Source organism: Papio anubis, chromosome 1 (genome assembly GCF_008728515.1).
Source record: "Papio anubis isolate 15944 chromosome 1, Panubis1.0, whole genome shotgun sequence".
Taxonomy (NCBI): Eukaryota; Metazoa; Chordata; class Mammalia; order Primates; family Cercopithecidae; genus Papio; species Papio anubis.
This window is the reverse complement of record NC_044976.1, coordinates 8,730,737-8,748,468: the sequence shown is the minus strand read 5'-3', so window position 1 is coordinate 8,748,468 and position 17,732 is coordinate 8,730,737. Positions and strand designations below refer to the sequence as shown.

The 17,732-nt window shown below is 52.4% G+C and overlaps 1 protein-coding gene across 2 annotated transcripts in view; it reads left to right on the top strand.

The window, feature by feature from the left end:
- The window catches only part of CTNNBIP1 (catenin beta interacting protein 1), a 57,403-nt gene that overhangs the window by 22,016 nt on the left and 17,655 nt on the right, over positions 1 to 17,732 (top strand). For both annotated transcript variants that reach the window (XM_017957032.2, XM_021935805.2), the window contains exons 2-4: positions 5,185 to 5,269; positions 10,993 to 11,112; positions 11,828 to 11,918. In XM_017957032.2, coding sequence (XP_017812521.1) covers positions 11,017 to 11,112; positions 11,828 to 11,918 — 187 coding nt within the window. In that variant the 5' untranslated portion in view covers positions 5,185 to 5,269; positions 10,993 to 11,016. The remainder of the gene's footprint in view (positions 1 to 5,184; positions 5,270 to 10,992; positions 11,113 to 11,827; positions 11,919 to 17,732) is intronic.

The window sequence follows — 17,732 nt, the reverse complement described above, 5'->3', positions numbered from 1 at the left end:
TAGCCGGGCGTGGTGGCGGCCTGTAGTCTCAGCTACTTGGGAGGCTGGCATGGAGAACATGCAACCCGAGGTGAGCTTGCAGTGAGTCGAGATCACGCCACTGCACTCCAGCCTGGGAGATACAGCGCAGACCCGCCTCAAAAAAAAAAAAAAAAAAAAAAAAAAAATTAATTAGCCGGGCTGGTGGCTCACTGTAATCCCAGCACTTTGGGAGGCCGAGGCAGGTGGATCACTTGAGGTCAGGATTTCAAGACCAGCCTAGCCAACATGATGAAACCCTGTCTTTACTAAGAATATAAAAATTAGCTGGGTATGGTGGCAGGTGCCTGTAATCCCAGCTATTGGGAGGCTGAGGCAGGATAATCACTTGAACCTGGGAGTCGGAGGTTACAGTGAGCCGAGATTGCATCACTGCACTCCAACCTGGGTGACAATGTGAGACTCCGTCTCAAAAAAAATTAATTAATTAATATGTATTGGTATATAATCATTGTAAGCTTTATCTTATTTTCTAATTGATCTCTGATTGGCAGTGGGTTGGACTCTAGCTGTTTTTCTTTTTCCTGTAAGGTGGATTTTTCTTTTTCTTTTTCTTTTTTTTTTTTTTCTTGAGACAGAGTCGTGCTCTATCGCCTGGTTGGAGTGCAGTGGCGAGATCTCAGCTCACTGCAGCCTCCGCCTCCTGGGTTCAAGCAATTCTCCCGCCCAGCCTCTCGAGTAGCTGGGACTACAGGCATGCACCACCATGCCCAGATAATTTTTGTAATTTTAGTAGAGACAGGGTTTTACTGTGTTGGCGATCTCTTGACCTCCTGATATGCCCGCCTCCGCCTCCCAAAGTGCTGGGATTACAGGCGTGAGCCACCGGGCCCGGCTCGGATTTTTCTTTTAATTTCAGTTAAAATGGATAATGCGTCTGTCAACTCCTGAGCCAGAAGGGGCAGTTAGGAGAGAGGGAAAGCACGGCTTTGGATCCAGGCTTACCACTTATTACTCCATGGCCTCAGGCAGGATACTTCTCTGAGCCTCAGCTGTGTCATCCATAAAATGGGAATAATTCCTTCCTTGCAGGCTTGTGAGGGCTGACTGACTCTGCCACTCTGTGCCTGGGCTTAGAAAATGCTGTGGTGACAACAGTAATTATTGTTCTTCCGTGGTATCACCTGGCTTCAGGAAGCAGGAAGGAGCTTTGCATCAGGTTTGAATTGGGGTTGGTGACCTCAAGACACATTCCCCACCCCAGGCTTATCCCCTAAGAATGGGGCTGTGGTCTGCAAATGCCATGCCTCACTAGGAGGCCTGTTTTGCCCTAGCTTTGCTGGTGGAGTGCAGTTCGGGAATACTGAGCGTGGCTCTGGATGGAGGAGGCTGCGACGTGGAATTTATTAATTAAGGCGGTTGCTCCTGAGGCCTGAGAGTCTGGGAGGTTGTTGCAGTTTAATTACTGAGAGTGGAGCATGTGGAAATTCCCTCTGGCACTTCCTTTTTTGATGTCGCTAGAGGACCTGAGGTGCTACCGTGTGTGGGACTCTAGCAGGAGCTTCGTGGCAGATCCCTGCCTCCTGTCCCCCTCGCTGGCTCAGTGTGACTTTTTACCCATGTACTTGTATACTGGAGAGCAACAGGGCAGAGTGGTTGAGGCCTTGGACAGTCTGGGTTCCATCCTGATCCGATACGGACTAGCTGGGCGATGACAGGTGAGTGATGTCACCCCTGTGCACCGTGGCATGCTCATGTGTAAAGCCCTGTAGGGACATGTGTGGCGAAGACTGAATGAAGACAAATGAAGACAAATGGTGCAAGGCACAGAGTAAGCCAGAGTACGTGTCAGCTACTTCTTTTTTTTTTTTTTTTTTTTTTATTTTGAGACGGAGTCTCGCTCTGTCGCCCAGGCTGGAGTGCAGTGGCCGGATCTCAGCTCACTGCAAGCTCCGCCTCCCGGGTTCACGCCATTCTCCTGCCTCAGCCTCCCGAGTAGCTGGGACTACAGGCGCCCGCCACCTCGCCCGGCTAGTTTTTTGTATTTTTTAGTAGAGATGGGGTTTCACGGTGTTCGCCAGGATGGTCTCGATCTCCTGACCTCGTGATCCGCCCATCTCGGCCTCCCAAAGTGCTGGGATTACAGGCTTGAGCCACCGCGCCCGGCCAGCTACTTCTTTAAAGTAGTGCTCTCAACCTGGCGATTTTGTCCCCCATGGGACACGGCAATGTCAGAAGATATATTTGATTGTCATAACTGGAGGGGGCTGCTACTGGCATCTAGTGGGTGGAGGCCAGGAATGCCTCTCAGCTTCTACAATGTGCAGACAGCCCTCTAGCAAAAATGCACCCAGTCTGAAATGTCAGCGGCACCCTGCTGAGAAGTGTCCCCAGTGATTCGGGGCAGCCCTCGGACTGTGGAAGTAAGGTCCCCTCCTGGCTCTCCATCCCTTATCATTCCTCGGAGCCAGCTGGGGACTGACGGGCAGCTGGGAGAGAAGAGACAAGAAGCTGAGGGTATTAAAAGCCTTTGTGGCCCGGCGCGGTGACTCACGCCTGTAATCCCAGCACTTTGGGAGGTCGAGGTGGGCAGATCACGAGGTCAGGAGATGGAGACCATCCTGACTAACACTGTGAAACCCTGTCTCTACTAAAAAATACAAAAAATTAGCTGGGCGTGGTTGTGGGCACCTGTAGTCCCAGCTACTCGGGAGGCTGAGGCAGGAGAATGGCGTGAACCCGGGAGGCGGAGCTTGCAGTGAGCCGAGATTGTGCCACTGTACTCCAGCCTGGGCAACAGAGCGAGGCCGGGCGCGGTGGCTCAAGCCTGTAATCCAGCACTTTGGGGAGGCCGACGGGCGGACCACAGGTCAGAGATCGGCCCCGACCTGGCGTAACACGTGAAACCCGCCTCTACTAAAAAAAAAAAAATACAAAAACTAGCCGGGCGAGAAGGCGGGCGCCTGTAGTCCCAGCTACCGGGAGGCTGAGGCAGGAGAAGCAGGAACCCGGGAGGCGCAGTGAGCTGAGATCTGGCCACTGCACTCCAGCCCGGGTGATAGAGCCAGACCTGGCCTCAAAAAAAAAAAAAAAACCTAGGTGACAGGTTGATAGGTACCCAATTCAACCGGCCATGGCACATGTATACAATTAGGTGAACAAACCTGCACATTCTGCACAGGTATCCTGGAACTTAAAGTAAAAAATAAATAAATAAATAAATAAATATTTTAAAATGGCAAGTATGCTGCTGTTTGGTTAGCAAAAAATAAAATAAAAAATTGAATGACAAATAGAACAGCTGTCCATGAATCCTTGGACAGTCCCTGTCCTTTGACCCCTTCCCTTGAAGTCAGGAATACAACGTTCCCCTCTGCTTCTTGGAAGGGTCTGAGCCCTGTAGATAGGAGTGATAATTGGCTGTTGTGGTAGTAGAAGAAATTAAAGCCCTTCAGAAGTAGGGGAAGATTCTCTTTTCATCTCTTTTTGAAAGAATGTGGGGACTTGGGTGGAAAGTTCCCCAGGGTTCCTTGATATTTTGGTGCTTTGATATCTAGAGGAATAAAAGAGCAATTAATTGCTATAAATGGCCTGTTCCTGTAGGGTTAGTCTGATGGTGGAGGGGGTGGCAGTGGTGGGTGACAGCTCTTCTATCCCAGGGCCATTGCTGGTTAAAGGGACACAGAGAACAGAGAGTCAGAGGTTTAGAGCGATGTCTGACTTTAGGGGAGGCTTTTGAAATCCCGCTTTCTATGGAAACCACATCTTCCTTAGGTCATCGAGCAACTTTCTTTTCAGCATTCATTGAAGACAGTGGTTTCCAAGCTGTCATTGGCCCCGCACCTCTCTCAGAACCAGTTTCTCGACGTGTTCTCTGGCAACCTTTCCCCCACTACAAGGCTGACAGCTGAGAGCCCTGTGGTTGTAGAAGAGTGGTTAGTAAAAGTGGGTGTAAAAGCACCCACTTTTTAATTTTTTTGAGATGGAGTCTCACACTGTTGCCCAGGCTGGAGTGCAGTGGTGTGATGTCAGCTCACTGCAACCTCTGCCTCCCGGGTTCAACCGATTGTCCTGCCTCAGCCTCCTGAGTAGCTGGGATTACAGGCGCCCGCCACCACACCCGGCTAATTTTTTGTATTTTTAGTAGATACAGGGTTTCACTATGTTGGCCAGGCTGGTCTCGAACGCCTGACCTTGTGATCCACCTGTCTCGGCCTCCCAAAGTGCTGGGATTACAGGCGTGAGCCACCACGCCCGGCAAAAGTACCCATTTTTTACAGAACATGTGGTTGTCTACCACATTAATATATAACCACAGACCTGTGCCCTCACCATTCATTGGGATGATTGATATGTGCCTCGGAGGTGCAAGGCACTGGGTCGTGCACCCCAGCAGAGCAGGTGGCACAGCTGGAGCGGGTGGGTAAGGCTCCCATTGCCCCTCGCAGCCTCCTGCTTCTCCTGTGTCTCCGCCCCCTCAGCAGTCCATGCTCCTGCTCCATTAACCTGTGCAGGTGACCTGAACGATGAGCTCGTGTGTGGGAGGCAGAAGAAAAGAAGGCAGTGTTCTCAGATTCCTGCCAGAGGTGTACTGGGGGCATGTAGACATGCGGCTAGGCTGTAGGTCTGCAAACAAGCTGCAACTGTGCTTTTCATGTGTTTTTAGCATGTGTTTGTGTTAGTTGATGTTTATGTACACAACTGTAGGTGTTCACCAAGCACACAGACACATATATATGCACTGAGCACAGAGGCTGCGGGGTGCTGAGCTACCTGTGCCTTGCTTGTCATGTTAGATTTGGTAGGTGGGGCATTCTCTCGTGCAGGTGCGGGACTTGGGCATCAGCTGTCCTGGAGTGATGCATTCTGGTCCACAGTGTCTCTGAACACAGCGTCTCAATCAGACTTGGTGACTAAGCCAAGGGGAGCAGGGTGTGTGGTGTTGAGCGGACTGACCTGCTTCGGCCGGAAATGCCAGGCCAGCCGAGCTGCCGTCAGCACCTTATTTATCCCAGAGGCGTGGGTACGGGTTTCCTGGGCTTGCCAGACACACAGGTATTTCGGGACTGCGGCAGAGCCCGACTCCACGAGCTTCCCGCCAGCAGTTGTGCATCCTCAGCGTGGGGCGTGTGCTCCAGACCAAGCCCTGGCAGCTGCCTGGGCCCTCCTGACTCCTCCCATGACCCACGTTCTGTGTTTCCGCAGGGCGGCACCTTCCTACTTCTGCCCGGCCACAGCCCTCCCCTCACAGTTGAACACCTGTTTGCCTGAAGTCAATTTCCAGAAGCAGGTAAGGCCCCCAGGGGAAGGACTCTGTAATGTGGCCATATGGTAGTGTGGGGTGGGGGGTGAGGAGTTGTCTTGGACGCCAGGCTCCAGGGCTGATCATGAAGTTAGCTCATCTGTTACCTTTCACCATGAGCCCTAATGGTGCTCCTTTCTCCAGATGTGTTGGTTCTTCTGGAGAATGTTAGGGTGCTGCTGATTTCTTTTAGGCTAAGACATGTGCAGATTCTGGATAATATTTCATATAAGCTCTAGGAACCACCAATTCTGTGGCGTTGTGTTTTTTGCAATGTAAACATCATGAAAATGTAAATTGTATGTTTTTAAATGTATTAGACTCTATCGCAGTGTGTTTTAAAATGGACAAAACAAAAGATGAGTGCAGGGGCTGGAGGCAGCTCGTGTGTCTGAGGGAGCAGCTTTGCTGCCTGGCCTCGCCTGAGCTGACTTGACATCTTCCTAGCAGGTGCAAGACCACCCTGGGTATAAGTGGATATTCTAACATAGATAAATGTGGATGTTCAACAGCATTAGCTTCCAGTTTAAAAATAAAAAGGAGTGCAGGTGGCTGTGTTTGTATTCAGGGCCACTCGTGCCTGTCAAAGTGAGGCCAGGTTTCAAAGCTCTTTATTAGAATGAGCTGCATTTCCCAGACAGAGACCCATACAGGGAGCCACAGCCGTCCAGCCTCCAACTGCCACATGTGACTTTCAGCAGTCTTGTTCTCCAGGTTCCTCTTGTACTACGTCCTAATTCTTCTAAAGTGAGATCAACTGCTTAAAAGCTGGAGATTACATGGTGGTCGAGATTAGGTCCCTGCAAAGGCTGGGAAGGAGTGTGGTATCTGAGCGTGCCTCTTACAGATGCCCTTGGGTGTCTCCCTGAGAATGTGGTGTGGCCTGTGAAGCCAAGGCCAGTTCTCCTGTTGTGTGTACCTTTCACAGTGGTCGGGAGCCACTTCCTCACCATCCTTTCCTGACCAGCCAAGCTTCCTTCGACAGAGAGGCAGCTCCAAACCGTGTGTGTGTGTGTGTGTGTGTGTGTAGCAGGAGTGTGTCTCTATCTAAATTGAAGATATGTACCTTAATGTCTCTTCATTGTGTTTGCCCCAATCAGATGTCATTTTCTGGGATGGCACCCACTTTTTGCAGAATGTGTGGTTGTCTACTACATAATATAACCACAGACCTGTCCCCTCACCATTAATTTGGATAGTTAATACTTGCCTGTTGTTTCTTTTCTGTTTTATTGTTTTTGTTTTTGTTTTTTGAGACGGAGTCTCACTATGTTGCTCAGGCTGGAGTGCAATGGCGTGATCTTGGCTCCAGGCAACTTCCGCCTCCCAGGTTCAAGCGATTCTCCTGCCTCAGCCTCCGAGTAGCTGGGATTACAGGCGCCTGCCACCATGCCCAGCTAATTTTTTGTAGAGACTGGATTTCACCATGTTGGCCAGGCTAGTCTCAAACTCTTAACCTCAGGTGATCTGCCCGCCTCGGCCTCCCAAAGTGCTAGGATTATAGGCGTGAGCCACTGTGCCTGGCCTGTTTCTTTTCATTTTCCTTTTTTTGGCTCACCTCTGACTTGGGCAGCTAACAGAAATTTTCTTAGGATTTGGAGTGGAAGCTGCCCCATTTTAGACGCTGGAATGTTTATGGGAATAGCCAAGAAACCATAATTGAGAACCATCATTACTTTGGTTCTCACGTTCAAGGACTGGATGAATAATTAGTGTGTCTAATTTAGTTGCAGTTTTAGTTTATGTAATTTAAACATAGTCTAATGGAGACCAGTTTTTGATCCCTGCAGGGGAAAATAAGATTTCTCAAGTGAAATGAACCTGATGCTTGTCAGAATTGTGATAAAAATTTAATAGCACGTTTGCTTGTATAGGTGACAGAGACATACTTTAATATACTCATAGCATACCATGACTGAAATGTCTATATTGTTTGGGTTGATTATGATTTATTCTCTCCAATTACGAGTTTGCTCCACACTGACACCCTTACTGCAGATGAGGAGAGAATTATGTAAGCCAGTCACGGTGTTTCTGTTTGGGTTGGAATGGGAAGGTTGGGAACATGTGCTCCTGGCTGCGTTTCTGCTTCAGATCCAGCCCTGAGTGTGCCCTCTTGTTAGGCAGCAGGGCGGAATCAGCTCAAACTAGAGCTGGAAGAATTCTCCATGACCACACTTTTTAGAAAAGACAAGTCAAGGGTCTTCTCTGAAGCAAGAAGAACTGTCTCTTCCAGGGAAGTGAATTGAAGCAGGAGTAACCTGGCTCCAAAATGCAGGCACCAGTGACACCACAGGCCCATAGCTGGGCACCCCAAGCCCTAGGAATCCCAGCGTGAGGCACTGCACCAGCCGGGAAGACGGGGCGGCACCTATCAGTGCGAGCTGTTCATAGATAGCTTGTTGGAGAGGGCAACATTCTGTAAAGCTGGCCCCATGGAGGTGGTCTGTGATGGAAGCAGTCTGATACGGAACTGACGCTCCTCTGGGAAGCACCTACTGTGTACCCGGACCACTGGCTCCTGTGTGGATGCGGCAGCAAAAACCAGACACCAATCCTTACCTGGGCAGGGCTGGATCTCTGAATGAACAAATAGCTCTCTGGGACCCGGGGCTGGAGTGTGGTTTGTGATAGTAGGATTGGAATAGGGAGAGCCAGAGCAGGAGTGATCTGCTTCCCACATTGGCTAAAGACTGGTGGGCTTAAACCGCGTGGTCTGGAGCTCTGGGAGAACCTGCTGGGAGTGGGGAGGAAGCAATGCTGGTGCTTTTGTGTGTGGCGACACCTAGTGGCCAGCTCCTTGTATTTCACCCTGTCTCTCACCAGGAGAGAGCAAATGAAAACTAGCCCTTAGGCACAGGACAGAATTGGAAGGTTTTACTCCTGGAAGTCCTAACTCCCAGCTCAAAGGCTTTCTGGAGCATTTCAGATGTTCTTTGGAGAACACCATAGCCCAAGGCACTCTACTTTGGAAGTGTGAGTCCTTTGTAAAAGCTAAATTTGGTTATGGGAGACTGGGTTAGGTACTTTGGTCTGTTAACACAATGACATTTGGGCCTAGATGGGTGTGGATATTGCAGAGTGGGAGAAGCTCAGACACCACAGGCTCTCTCACTATATTCCATTTAGCTAAGCGGACAGTATTTATTAAGTGCCTGCCAAGTGCTAGGCTCCCAGAAGACCGGAGTGAGCACAGCAGAGGGGGCCCTGGCCTTGCAGTAGGCAGGGGAGAGAGACAATAAGCAAGTTCTCCAACAGGGCACTTTCAGAAAATCAGGACAGGTGGGCATGGTGGCTCATGCCTGTTAATTCCAATGTTTTCGGAGGCCGAGGCAGGAGGATTGCTTGAGGCCGGGAGTTTGAGACCAACCTGGCTGGGCAACATAGCAAGACCTCTACAAAAAAATTTAAAAGTGGCAGGGTGTTGTGGCGTGCTCCTGTGATCCCAGCTACTTAGGAGACTGAGGCAGGAGGATCACTTGAGCCTAGGAGTTCAGGGCTGCAGTGAGTTCTGATCGTACCACTGTACTCCTGGGCACCAGAGCAACTGTCAGGGAAGCTTCCCTAGGAAGGTGCCTTTACACCAAGACACAGGATGGAAAGAAACCAGTTCCTGGCTAAGGGGACACCCAGTACAAAGGCTGCCAGAGGGAAGGAGCTTCTCAGCATGTTCTAGAATGGCCGAGCGCCAGGAAGGCAGAGCAAGGGGAAGAGGAAGAAGAGGCAGGCTGGGGAGGGAGGCAGGGCTGACAGCGGAGCCCTCGCAGGGTCCTGGCAAGGACTGTGAAATGCATTCTAAGGTAGGTTTAAGTAGGAAGTGATGTCATCTGTTTTGGGGAGGATGAGGTGGGAGGATCACTTGAGCCCAGGAGTTTGAGACCAGCCTGGGCAACATAGCAAGACTTTTTCTACAGAAAAAAATTTAAAAAATGAGCCAAGCGTGGTGATGTGCACCTGTGATCCTAGCTACTCAGGAGGCTGAGTTGGGAGGATTGCTAAAGCCCAGCAGGTCGATGCTGCAGTGAGCTATGATCACGCCACTGCACTCCAGTCTGGGCGACAGAGGGAGACCCTGTGTCAAAAAAAAAAAAAAAAATCATAAGATCATTCTGGCTGTTGTGTAGAGAAAAGGACAAGAAATGAAGTGGAGGGATCATGAGGAGGTCACATAGTAACCCAGATCCACACCCAGGTTCGGGGTACAAGGTTCACCCCATGAGGCTGTGTAGAGCCCAGCTCCAGACCCGCAGTGCTCCACATCTAGTGAAGTGAAAGGAAGTGAGAATGGGTCAGTGTGAGGAGTGATGCCCCAGAACAGAGCTTCCCTGCTCAGCTGCACAGGAAGTTACGGCCTTCCCCACGCTGGGGTGCACCCTGGCCCTGGGGAGTGGCTGGGGGTCCCTCTCATCAGAGACCACTCCTGGGGCAGTTTACTCCTCTTTCCTAGCTCCCAGTTATCACGTAGGCTGTTTTCTGAGCCCAGGAGGAGGTGGAAGAGGAGCAAACATCAGAGTAAGAGAGTCTGTGCTATAGGGATTTAGCAGAAGTTGCTGGAAAGAGACCTGTGCCACATCAAGCATGCAGCTGCTATTAGCTTATTGTGTGCACTTTTAGGGCGAGGGCCCCATTAGCTTATGGGGAATGAGCAGTTGACAAGTACCTACAGGGAGGCTGCTGCCCAGGCTCTGGCACATTGCTGAGGCTGCCCTCTGCACAGAGAGCCACCCTGCCTGGGAAAGCCCGTTGGTCCAGGGCTTGCTGGTCCTGGAGGGACGGATGGTGCGAGGAGTGTTCTTGGCCCTCCAGCTTGGTTCTGTGGTTCCCCGAGCGCAGTTCCTTGGCACCAGGGCTGATAAGGCTCCACCCCAGCAGCTGCTGTGTTATTTCTGACTCATCCAGGAGTTACCAGTGTGTAACCCAAGCCCCTCCATACCCAGCTTCCTCTCCTCCAGCTCCTCCTGGAGGGAGGGGGCTCTGGACATCTCTCCTGGGGCTTTCTACAGGTTAGGTCCCTGCTGCACGTGGACACGCTGCTGGCCTTCCCAGCTGCCTGCAGGAGCTACCCTCTGACAGGTGGGGTGGGTTTGTGAGGGCTGAGGTAGCAAGCCCTACAGCCCTGGGCCACTGTCTTTCCATCGAGGGACCTCTTGGAGTCCAGCCCAGGAGCCACAACCCTGGCCTCTTAAACTTGTCAGGGGCTTTTGCCGAGGGAGCCGTCTCAGTGTTTGGGGGCTGGGCAATGATCGCACGGTTTCTTGAGCCAAAGACCCTAACCAGCTGCCTCTGATCCCATCACTTTTTTGCCCCTTGTGGAAGTTGCTTCTTCTGAAAACCTGGAACATTTGGGGCTTCATGCACCACGTGTCTTAGGGCTTATAGCAGGAGCTTTGCTCTGGGGTGACTGGCAGGCAGAAATAACCAGCAGTTCAGTCATCTCAGTTTCCCTGGACCCAGCAGCTCCATGCACAGAGGAAGCAGGCAGGCCAGCCCCTGCAGCGCGTGCTGGAGAACAGAGCTGCTCAGTCCAGCTGGCTGGGATCAGCGTGGGTGAGGGAGGAACCCTGTACCTCGCCACCTGCCCCATGCTCCCAGAAGGGAGACTGTGGGTGGAAAGGGGCTCCTGGGAGGAGTGAGGATCACTAGCAGGTGTCAGTGTCCCAGTATGTCACATCCTGATCTCTTCCCTTTTGATGCTGTTGCTTGCTCTGCAGGAGTCCCCAGAGCCGGGCAGGGGGATGAACCGCGAGGGAGCTCCCGGGAAGAGTCCGGAGGAGATGTACATTCAGCAGAAGGTCCGAGTGCTGCTCATGCTGCGGAAGATGGGATCAAACGTGAGTGCCTGCGGGATGTCAGGCAGTGGGCCCCCAGGGAGGGGCTCCCAGGGAGGGGCCCTGCTGGGCTGTTGGGGGGCGGAGCCACTGCAGCTGCCTCCTGCGGAGCCACGGGCTGAGGAGGGGCCGCTGGGCCTATGGCTTGGCTCTAGGGCTGCTTCCGGCCCCCCAGGCACAGAGCCTAGCGCTTCGAGTTCTAGGGGCACTGCTGGGCAGTCTGCCCACCCCCATGCCGGGTTGGGGCCAGACGGGTGAAAGCCTCAAGGCCCTGACCTTCTTTTTCTCCCCCTCGCAACCCCGAAAGTCTTCTCTCCCAGGGGGCAGCTCAGGGACAACTTGGCAGGACAGGAGCTGAGACGGCAGCAGGCATGCGGGTACAGGGGTATTTCTCAAAAAGAGCGGAGGGACATGAAATCGCCCCTCAGCCTTCTGGGCAGGACCTATGTCTTCCACTGACCTGTACTAGACCATACCCTAATCTCAGATTCAGTCTGAGTGGCAAGGCCTTTGGACCCCTGGACCAAGTTTAAGCAGGGTGGGAGCGGGGTGTGCTGGCCCTGAAAGCAAAGGGGTCAAATCTCAGGAATAGAGGCCCGAGAAGCAAAGGAGGACGCACCATCCAGGAACCAAGCAGGCCTGGGCGGTGCCTCTAGGGGTGCAGGTGCCTTTCAGGGAACAGGTGCATGCTGCCCCTCACCACAGCTCTCTCCTGCAGCTGACAGCCAGCGAGGAGGAGTTCCTGCGCACCTATGCAGGGGTGGTCAACAGCCAGCTCAGCCAGCTGCCTCCGCACTCCATTGACCAGGGTGAGTCGGCGGCAGAGGGGCTGGGGCAGTGGCTTCCCTTAGAAAGTGTAGCTCCAGCCCTCTTTGATAGGTGATCCATGAGACCCAGGACTGCCTAGGAGGGGCTACAGCTCCCTCCACCTACAGAGCTGAGCCAGGGAGCCTCCGGAGCCTCCCACCTGATCCCATCTCCTTCCTCAGGTGGGAGACAAAGACTCTACCAGACAAATGGCAGGAAGAGGCAGGAAATGGAGATGTCTGGGTGCCCTCATAACTGCAGAGACTGCTTATTGCATTTCCTTAACCTTTGGCCTGACCCCTACCCAGCCAGCACCCTGTCCAGGAGAGAGAAACTGCCCTTGTGTGCTAGGACAATGCTGTCACTGTTACTGTTGTCCTGAGCACATCGTAGGTGGTGTGGTGCTGGCTGTGGCCAGGAGGAATGCGCCAAAGGCCTGACGTCTCTGTGCACCCGAGGGAGTTCTATCTTTTTTGGGTGACCTCAACCAATCAGCATGGTAGCAGGCAGGGTGTGAGTTGTGTAGCAAGCACCATCGCTTCATTCTATTGTGGGTAGCTACAATTTGTATTATTAATGCTTCCACTTAACAGGCAAGGAAACTGGGATTTGGGAGCAGTAAGTCACTTGGCCATGCAGCTAGCTGGTTACTGGGAGTCCCAGGATGTGCACCTGTGCCTGAGGAGCGCTTCGCTGTCTGCCATCTTGCCCATGACCCACATGGCTACTGGACAGCTCCATGTCCCTTGGCTGCTTAGCAAGGTTCTTCTTCTCTAAAAGGCTTATCATGACATGGAGGCCCAGTATTCTGACCAGCATCTCCATAGAGTCCTTTCCTTTTATTCTCTTTATGCTTTGTTGGAATGACTGGCCATGAAATATTGCAACCTGTGGCATGTCCAGACACGAGCGGGCGCCCAGAAGCAGCGTGCTGACGGCTGCGTTTGCTGTGCTATGAAGCTGGCATGCGGGGCCTGACCTAGATCACCAGCCAACCCTTGTTCTCCTGGATATCTTAGGGCTCTGCCCTGGCACACGGGCCTGTTCCCAAGCGCCAATGCTGGGTGTGACCTGGCTTGTGCACCCAACTCAGCAGAAACTCAGCAGAAGCTCAGGGAGCTCCCTGGGACAGCAGCTCACCACGCACAGCCTGCCTGGGTGTGTCTGCCCAGGTGTGCCTCCTGGATCATGCAGCAGCCTGTTCTGTGTGGCGCTGGCTCCCACCCCATCCTGGGATCTCTTGGGTGAGGTCTCTTCTCTTCCAGGGCTAATCTGGGTTTCTAGCATGGCACCCTCTACCCTGGCTTCTGACTCATGTCAACCTGAAACCTTCAGGCTTCTGAGTCCCTGGGGACTCACCTTCCTTCCCACCTGGTCTTGGTCACTGAGTTAACCTGAATTTGAGCTGGGATGGTAAGAAAGCCTCCAGTTGAATACTCTTGGGAAAAAATCAAAATAAGAGACATCAAAATGTAGGATCATATGTCAGTATAAAAAGCAGCAATAGGCCGGGTGCCGTGGCTCATGCCTGTAATCCCAGCACTTTGGGAGGCCAAGGTGGGTGGATCATCTGAGGTCAGGAGTTCGAGACCAGCCTGGCCAGCATGGTGAAACCCCATCTATACTAAAAATACAAAATTTAGCTGGGCATAGTAGCATGCACCTGTAATTCCAGCTACTTGGGAGGCTAAGGCAGGAGAATCACTTTAACCTGGGAGGCAGGGGCTGCAGTGCGCCGAGATCTCACTACTGCATGTCCAGCCTGGGCAACAGAGCAAGACTCCATCTCAAAAAAAAAAAAAAAAAAAAGCCAGGCGTCGTGGCAGGTGCCTGTGGTCCCAGCTGCTCAGGAGGCTGAGGCAGGAGGATGGCCATGAACCCAGGAGACGGAGCTTGCAGTGAGCTGAGATCATGCCACTGCACTCCAGCCTGGACGACAGAGCAAGACTCTGTCTCAAACAACAATAAAAAATTGTTAGGGGGATAGGACTATATAAGAAACTTTAACTTTCTGAGTCACACATTTTTGTAAAACAGATATTTTAACATTGTACATTTGTTTCTTTGTCATAAGGGAAAGTTAAAATATTTTAGGAGAACTCTTTATCTTGCCTACCTGAACCAACAGTTGAGAATAAAAATGAACTCTGCCAAATTGTTGAGGAAAGTCAGTGACCCCACTTAGTTGTTGACCTTGCCCTGAAACTGCTGAGCAGTCGGAGCAAGCCGGCAGCTGTGACCAACTGTGTGGGCTGTGGAGTCTGGGCCCTTCGGGGTGGTTGGTGTCCACAGCTACTTCTTTCTCTAGAGAGAGGGCTCCTGGAGCTGAAGCTGGAGCCAGGGAGGACCCCAGGGAATTGTTGGGGAATAGGTGGTGGGAGTCATTCCCTGCTGCTGGGGCGCCCCTACCTCTGACCTGGCTGCCGGGGCCTGAGCCACACAGGAGACCTGAGTTGCAGGAGGCTCTGAGAATTCTGTGGACTGGGAGTGGAGAGGGGAGGGGTCAGCTATGCCTGGAAGCGTTTCACAAGCATAGTATTTTCTTTGCGAGCCTAACGACACCACAAACACACACAACAATAACAACAGAACTGCAGTCAACCCATTCCCATAATGAACTTACCATGTGAGGGCAGGACCCTGCATCTCTGCCTGCGCCATGTGGCCAAATGAATCTCTGTTAAAATCTCACCTGCCAACCTTCTCCATCGCAGAGCCAATCTCAGCTGATGCTGCAGGGTCCTGCTGTCAGAGGCGGAGACACTGCTTAGGTGGCAGAAGCCCTGGATTGTTGTCTCCAGGGATTGGGGCAGGATGCAGGGGCCAGAGCAGGGTGCAGGGACTGCCATGATGGACTCCAAAGGCCTGGAGCCTGCAGATAATGGCCTGCTGCGCACCTCCTGCCCACTAGGTGGCGGTGTCTCTCAGCAAATGCTCCAGGCTGCTCTAAGTGTTCCCTGAGCCAGAGGAGACTCCATGTCCCCGGGGACTCCCCTAGCAGGGGGTCTGAGGCAGACCCTCCAACAGACAGCACCCGATATTGGTCCTGAGGGTCTGGCCGCCACCTTTAGCCCTGCACATGCTTCCCCTCCAGGGCTGGAGGGGTCTGGTACTTAGGGCACTGCTCTTTTCCTTCAGGCCCAGGGAGGGGGCCATAGGCACCCCTTTACCCCCCACTCTTCGATTCTTTCCTCAGTCACATTTGTTGAGTATCTGTGGGGAGCCAGGCAGGTGCTGGAGACCCTGGGGGTGGGGGCCTACCCTTAAGGCCTCACCAGTGGTTCCAGCAGAGGCCCCAGTGGCCCGCCAGTTCCCACCCTGCCTGGCCTCTGCTGGGCTGAGACCACCAATGACAGCCTCCTTTCCCTCCCTTGTCCTTCACGTCACCCCCACCAGCTGTTTTCCACTCCCTTCCCTCAGTCACACTGGCATCCTCCAGGGTTGCCTCTTCTCTTCTCCGTGTCCCACACACACTCCTGTGACCTCAACCGACAGCATGGTCAGCTAACTGTTGGCCAGCATCACCACAACCACCCATGCCCAGCCAACATGGATTTTCCACCTGTGCTCTGCCCTGACCAATGCCCAGCAAGTATGCAGCACCTGAGGACTCAGCCTGGACTCCTCTCTTCCCCAGGAACCTGATTGATTACTGAGGTCCATCATAAGGCTCCTTGGACCTGCTTCATTCTCTCCCTCTCCTTTCGAGCCCCCTCTTGGACTGAGCCCATATTCACTCTTGTCTCACTGCTTCAGATCACTCCTATCTGGCATCTCGACTTGTCATCTTGCCCCCTCAGGTCTACCCTCTACCCCCAGACAGCTGGAGAGACTTTTGGAGGCTTAGAGTGACATTAGTGGGTCTCTACTCAACTTTTTTTTTTTTTTTTTTTTGAGAAGGCGTTTTGCTCTGTCGCCCAGGCTGGAGTGCAGTGTCGGAATCTCAGCTCACTGCACCCCCCACCTTCCCAGTTCAAGTGTTTCTCCTGCCTCAGCCTCTCGAGTAGCTGGGGTTACAGGCGCCCACCACCATACTCAGTGAATTAGAGATGGAGTTTCACCATGTTGCCCGGGCTGGTCTCAAACTCCTGACCCCCGATGATCCACACACCTTGGCCTCCCAAAGTGCTGGGATTATAGGCAGGAGCCACCATGCCTGGCCTCCACCCGATTTAAAATCATTCGGTGGCTCCCCACTGCCTTGAAGATAAAATCCAGCCCCTTTAGCTTGGCGAGCAAGACCTGACCTCACACTGTAAAGGGCCGTAGTGAATGGCCGTGTTCATGCCTTTCTGCCACTGCATTTGCCTCTTGGCCATCAGGAACCAGCCTACATCCCCACCTTGCTCCCCTGCCCCCTGTAGCCTGGGCCAGGCCCTCCTGTCACATGTGCATGCACCTCAGCTGTGCTGCACCCACACTGTCTCCTAATCCATCTATTGACCAGACTCTGAGCTCCTTGAGCTTGAAACTATGGCTTCTGTCTTATTATTTGTGGGGGTGGGACCACTAAGCCCCTAGTCAGGCTTGGACAAATAAATGAACTAGGTTCTAGTCCCCCAGGGTGTCTAAGCAGACCTGGCAACCAGGGGAACTCGGCTTTGAACCAGAAGAAGTCAGTACTTCTCAGGAAGGTTGCCCGGCTGGGAAGGGGCAGCTGCAGGAATGGGGAGGGCCAGAGCTTCCTGAAGCAGGCCCTGTGGAGTGCTGAGTCCAGGCCTCTCTCATGGCCAGTGTGGCTCCCTCTAACGGCTAATGATTCTTTTTTCCCAGTTATAGAATTGTGCATAGTCATTGTAAAAAACTGGGGAATGAGAGAAAGAGCCGAAAAGTTGGAAACATTGAATCCTACTACATAGCCATAATCTCTCTTACCCTTTGTTAAGCTTCCTGTCATCCTTTCACAAACATGCATACATCGGTAGCACAAGGCCAGGACCATAAACATTTTAATACCCTAATACCCCCCCCCTTTTTTTTTTTTTTTGAGATAGAATCTTGCTCTGTCGCCCAGGCTGGAGTGCAGTGGCGCAATCTTGGCTCACTGCAAACTCCACCTCCCGAGTTCACACCATTCTCCTGCCTCAGCCTCCCGAGTAGCTGGGACTACAGGTGCCCGCCATCATGCCTGGCTAATTTTTGGTTTTTTTTTTAGTAGAGACGGGGTTTCACCTTGTTAACCAGGATGGTCTCGATCTCCTGACCTCATGATCCACCCACCTCGACCTCCCAAAGTGCTGGGATTATAGGCGTGAGCCACTGCACCTAGCTTTAATACCCATTTTTAACATGCATTTTTTACTATATTTTGCTGTGCTCTTAAATAATTTCCAAGAAAACTTTTTTTTTTTTTTTTGAGACGGAGTCTTACTCTGTCAGCCAGGCTGGAGTGCAGTGTTGCTGTCTTGGCTCACTGCAACCTCAGCCTCACAGGTTCAAGCAATTATCTTGCCTCAGCCTCCCAAGTAACTGGGATTACAGGCGCATGCCACCATGCCCAGCTAATTTTTGTATATTTAGTAGGGATGGGGTTTCACCATGTTGGCCAGGCTGGTTTCAAACTCCTGACCTCACGTGATCTGCCCGCCTTGGCCTCCCAAGGTGCTGGGATTATAGGCATGAGATACTGCACCCAGCCCGGTCACATGCTTTTTTAAGCAGGACGGTGTTTACTTGAGGAACAGGTATGATTTGGGCGGTTAGGTATTTCAGAAAGGGGCAGAACAAACAGGGAACACCTTCTGCTGCATTTTTACCCTGGGCCCTCCACCTATGGGTGCCTTCCGATATGCTGGTTCCCTGAAAGCTCTGGGTCT